The sequence below is a fragment of the Cibotium barometz genome, chromosome 12, assembly GCF_041138505.1.
Source record: "Cibotium barometz isolate CiBa-2024 chromosome 12, ASM4113850v1, whole genome shotgun sequence".
In the NCBI taxonomy this organism is placed as follows: domain Eukaryota; kingdom Viridiplantae; phylum Streptophyta; class Polypodiopsida; order Cyatheales; family Cibotiaceae; genus Cibotium; species Cibotium barometz.
The window spans coordinates 14,266,125-14,270,906 of NC_141057.1; the positions used below are offsets into that span (position 1 = coordinate 14,266,125).

Below are 4,782 nucleotides of genomic sequence, written 5' to 3' on the forward strand. Positions count from 1 at the left end.
GACAAGCTTGAGTACTTTTGAAGCAAATTGACTAGGGGCATACTTGTAACCTTTGTAGGATGAGGCATTTGAAGGATGAATGTGAATGATTTTAGTGAGAGGGAGAGGATTGAGTTTGCAAGCAATTTGACTAGTGGTAAGTGTACATACTTGTGTACCCTTTACGTGGGTAGAATGTGTACTCGCTTGACTAGTTTGGAATCAAATTCTCTAGGGATATACTTGTAACCTTTGTGGAAAGAGAGGCTTTTCTGAAGGATGTTCTTAGACTGTGAATGAGTATAGTTTTGAAGCAGTTTGACTAGTGGTGGTGGTGGTAAAGGTAGACTTGTGTAACCTTTGTAGTAGGAAGAGCTCTTTACAGGGCGTCGTCAATAAATAATTCTACTCGGTGTTAGCCATTGGAGCCCGCGAATGCGACGATGGAGTCCCATATAAGGGACAAAGGCTTTTCATAGGACGTTGCCAATGATTTTACTCGACTAGCCCAATGCTGCAATAGAGAAGATCAGGACGTCCAAATATGCGAGCTGGCGCTTGGGAGTCCACTCCAAATCGCTAGGCCACAGCTAGACGCTAGTAACATGCATGATGAGGCAAACAATTGTGCACAGTATATAGTTTTGCTGTTGTTGAGATATGAATAAGGAAGATAGCTCGCTTTAGATGTCCACCCACCACTACACACAACAAGGACAGGGGCTAGTACTCTAACACGCCTTCTCTACTTTCACTGCACATGACTATATATCCCTTATAAATGGGCTGGTGCCTTGAGAGTGATGGCTCACCTTGATTTCATCTCACTCTATGTTGTGTTTGGTCGAGTGTTGTGAATAAGCTGCTGAGCTATATTAAAGGGACTGACTCCATCCTCAGCCCACAAATGCAACGCCATTAGCCGTTCTCTCTCTCTCTCTCTCATTCATCACATTCTTTGGGGTACAGTGTGTGTTTAACGTTGTTTTGATTCAAAAGCAAAGATAGAAGGAATGTCGACTAGAATCGTCTTCCTCATTTTGGGCTTGCTAGCGATGCTCATCATGCCTGCTGCAACCGGTGACTTCTTCCGTGACTTCCAAGTCACTTGGAGCCCATCCAAAGTGAAGGTATTGAATGGAGGAAAGCAGCTTCAGCTACTCTTGGATAGCGATTCGGGTACAATATTATCTCCATCCAAAATGTGAAGGTTTCTATCAACCGTACGTGTATTTAATCGAATCATATGTTGTTATAGCCTTAATGGTGGTGATCGAGTTACCAATTATAATTCTGTAGAGCTTGATATCGAATATCGAGATGTCATGAAGGTTAATATCCTTGCAGGCTGCACTTAATCAAACAAATGTCCAATGCAATGCAGTAGAGCAGCTGCTAGTCTTGCTGATTTGGCAGGTTCATTAATAATGTACATCTACGAGGTAGAGATAATTGCTGATCTATAGTCCAATTATTATATGTCTTCTAAGCTAAATTATTATATGTCTTCTAAGCTAGCGACTACTGCGAGCATTACGAGTCAGAGATAATTGATGATCTATAGTCCAATTAGTATATGTCTTATAAGTTAGCGTCTACTGCGAGCTTGACCTGTCATTCATTAATGTATTTAATGAATGCCTTTATATAAATCGTTCCGTTGAGTTGATGCGTCTAACGTTGGCAGGATCCGGGTTCAAATCTAAGGAGGAGTATCTGTTTGGCAACATCGACATGCAAATCAAGCTGGTTCCGGGAGACTCTGCAGGGACGGTGACGGCCTACTACGTAAGTGTATTAAAGAAATGTGCATACTTGTTTTAGTTCATGATATGGTTAGCTGTGAGGACTACTCAGGTTGCCGTGTGTTCATCAGCTAAAATAAGTGTATTATTAAATGTGCATCTGTGTAAGAGGACATTGATTATATTGTTTTAATGATCTGGTTTTATCATTCATTATCTGAGCTGAAACGTTGCCGTGTACACGTTCATGAGCTTTATATGACAATAAATATGCTTCTCGTGTGTACGTGGTGGGGCGTGGACGTGGTGCAGCTCTCCTCGCAATCGGCGTACCATGACGAGCTGGACTTCGAGTTTCTGGGGAACGTGTCTGGGGAGCCTTACATTCTGCAGACCAATGTGTTTGCCAGCGGAGTGGGGGGCCGGGAGCAGCGCATCTTCCTGTGGTTCGACCCCACGGCCAATTTCCACACGTACTCCGTCTCCTGGACCAAACAACAAATCCTGTAAGCACAAAAATTAAGCCTACCTATATAGATAGCCCTTCGCTTCTTCTTCTTCTTTTTGGATACAGAAAGAAAGATACGTGCGTTCTCATCTCATTTTGCCTGCATAATTACTTGTAGGTTCCTCGTGGATGGCACGCCCATCCGCGCCTTCCCTAACCAGGAGAGTTCTGGGAAGGCCTACTTGGACAAGCAGCCCATGGGCGTCTATTCCAGCATCTGGAACGGCGACCAGTGGGCAACTCGTGGCGGCCAGGTCAAAATCGACTGGACCCACGCCCCCTTCGTCGCCAGCTACCGTAACTTCAATGCCAATGCCTGTGTCGCCACGTCCAGCAGTAGTAGCGGTATAGCCGCTTGTAACACCGTCGGTAGCCCCGCTCCCCCTGTCACACTCGACGCTGCTAAATTGGCTTGGGTGGAGAGAAACTATATGGTGTACAATTATTGCACAGACCACGCACGCTATGCAACGCCCCCCTCAGAGTGCAGAGCTGCTGCATGAAAGGGATGTTGTTTGTAAGCATTTTAACTTCTCAGAAATATTATTATTATTCAGTTATACATAAAAACACCAATAAGAATATCACGATTTATTATCAGCATAGTGGCCAAGTTAAATGTTGCTAACGGAATACGGATTTTTCTACAAATTGAGTCTACTTATGTAATCATTAAATACACCAATATTATTTCTCACACAAGGTAAAGCCATGCAGAGGACAACTCGTTTAAATGCTTAAACAGACTTAATTCTTCAAATTATGTCTCTGGTTATGCAACCATTAAATACACCATTTGTTGGTACAGCTCTTGAAAGTTAACCTTTCTCCATCAATATTGCAAGTGTACCTTCCACCTAGAGTTCAAGCTCTCATCATACAAGAGAGGGAGAGAGAAACCAATATAGCTGTCCAAAACACATGTGAGATTTTGAACAATCTACTAGAAGGCTCGTGTGCTCCAAGCAAATGTCCAGATGTCTCCACTTTGCCACCTTCTTCGACGTGCACCTTATAAAAAAATAGAACCTCGATTCTCCAAAGGTTCAAAACCATCTCCCCACACACAACACTAATTAATTAATGTAAAAAACCGTTTCAGACCCTTATTAACATAAATGAAGCATATTTTACATTCCTACCAAGGCGTGCCATTAAATGTTACTGACACAATATTGATTTTCCTATAAACTAAGTCTATTTATGTAATCATTAAATACACCAATATTATTTTTCACAGAAGGTAGATAACTTGTTTAAACGCGTAAATAGACTTAATTCGTAGATTTAAGTCTATTCATGCTATCATTAAATACACCAGAGCTGCTGCATGAAGGGGATGTTGTTTGTAAGCATTTTAACTTCTCAACAACATTATTATTATTTAGTTATACATAAAAACACCAATAAGAATATCACGATTTATTATCAGCATAGTGGCCAAGTTAAATGTTGTTAACGCAATATGGATTTTTCTACCAATTGAGTCTACTTATGTAATCATTAAATACACCAATATTATTTTCTCACACAAGATAAAGCCATGGAGAGGACAACTCGTTTACATGCTAAAACAGACTTAATTCTCTGGTTATGCAATCATTAAATACACCATTTGTTGGTATGTCATCTCTTGAAAGTTAACCTTTCTCCATCAATATTGCAATTGTACCTTCCACCTAGAGTTCAAGCTCTCATCATACAAGAGAGGGAGAGAGAAACCATAAAACTCGTGTCAGATTTTGAACTATCTACTAGAAGGCTGGCATGCTCCAAGCAAAGGTCCAAACGTCTCCACTTTGCCACCTTGTTTGACGTGCACCTTATTAAAAAATAGAACCTCGACTCTCCAACGGTTCAAAACCATCTCCCCACACACAACACTAGTTAATTAATGTTAAAAACCATTTTGGACAATAATAAAATACACCAATATTATTTTTCACAAAAGGTAGATAACTTGTTTAAATGCTTAAACAGACTGAATTCTACGAATTAAGTCTCTTTATGGCATCATTAAATACCCCACTATTATTTTTCACAAAAGATAGGACTAAATAGTTTCTCAAAGTTCTACCATACTCCGAGTGACTTTTTCTGAGCAAACCAGAAAATCGAGGCGGGACATGATGGCAAAAGGCCTCCTTTAGAGAAGTAGATTGATAGTGAAGACTAAGTGAGCAATAAAGGTTGAGGGAGCAATAAAACAAAAGAGAGCATAGTGGTTGTACTTCAACACATATCTTTTCGTACATTTATCAATACATTGACACCAAACCACGTAAATATTGATTGTGAGTTTGAAGAAGAGAGAGTCATGGGTAATGCAAATATTTGCCAATCAAGGTGCATTTACAACACAATATTGGGAACTCAAAATGGATTCACTACTCAAAATTGGGTGCCAAAAACTAGGTAAGACAATATCTAGAAAGGGGACTGCAATGGGCATAGCATCAGTTGGCCATTTTTCTCGATGAGCATATGACATCACATGAGAGCTTGTCATCATATTGCTAAGTTGTCGACTCCTACATACATCTTATGCAG

General features: G+C 40.6%; 1 protein-coding gene across 1 annotated transcript; it reads left to right on the top strand.

Annotated features, from left to right (window-relative positions):
• Window positions 1-866: 866 nt before the first annotated feature.
• Window positions 867-2,837, top strand: LOC147633091 (xyloglucan endotransglucosylase protein 1-like). The gene is made up of 4 exons (XM_086805795.1): window positions 867-1,158; window positions 1,667-1,767; window positions 2,037-2,230; window positions 2,351-2,837. The coding sequence occupies exons 1-4, from the start codon at window positions 993-995 to the stop codon at window positions 2,733-2,735; spliced, it is 846 nt and encodes a 281-aa protein (XP_086661921.1). The 5' UTR covers window positions 867-992; the 3' UTR covers window positions 2,736-2,837.
• Window positions 2,838-4,782: the final 1,945 nt, after the last annotated feature.

What these genes read in the sequence shown, in the direction of transcription:
- LOC147633091 (XM_086805795.1), top strand. Translation starts at nt 993, where the DNA reads ATGTCGACTAGAATCGTCTTCCTCATTTTGGGCTTGCTAGCGATGCTC. An exon ending in ACTCTTGGATAGCGATTCGG is followed by an intron (nt 1,159 to 1,666) that starts GTACAATATTAT and finishes TAACGTTGGCAG; the next exon opens with GATCCGGGTTCAAATCTAAG. An exon ending in TGGACCAAACAACAAATCCT is followed by an intron (nt 2,231 to 2,350) that starts GTAAGCACAAAA and finishes AATTACTTGTAG; the next exon opens with GTTCCTCGTGGATGGCACGC.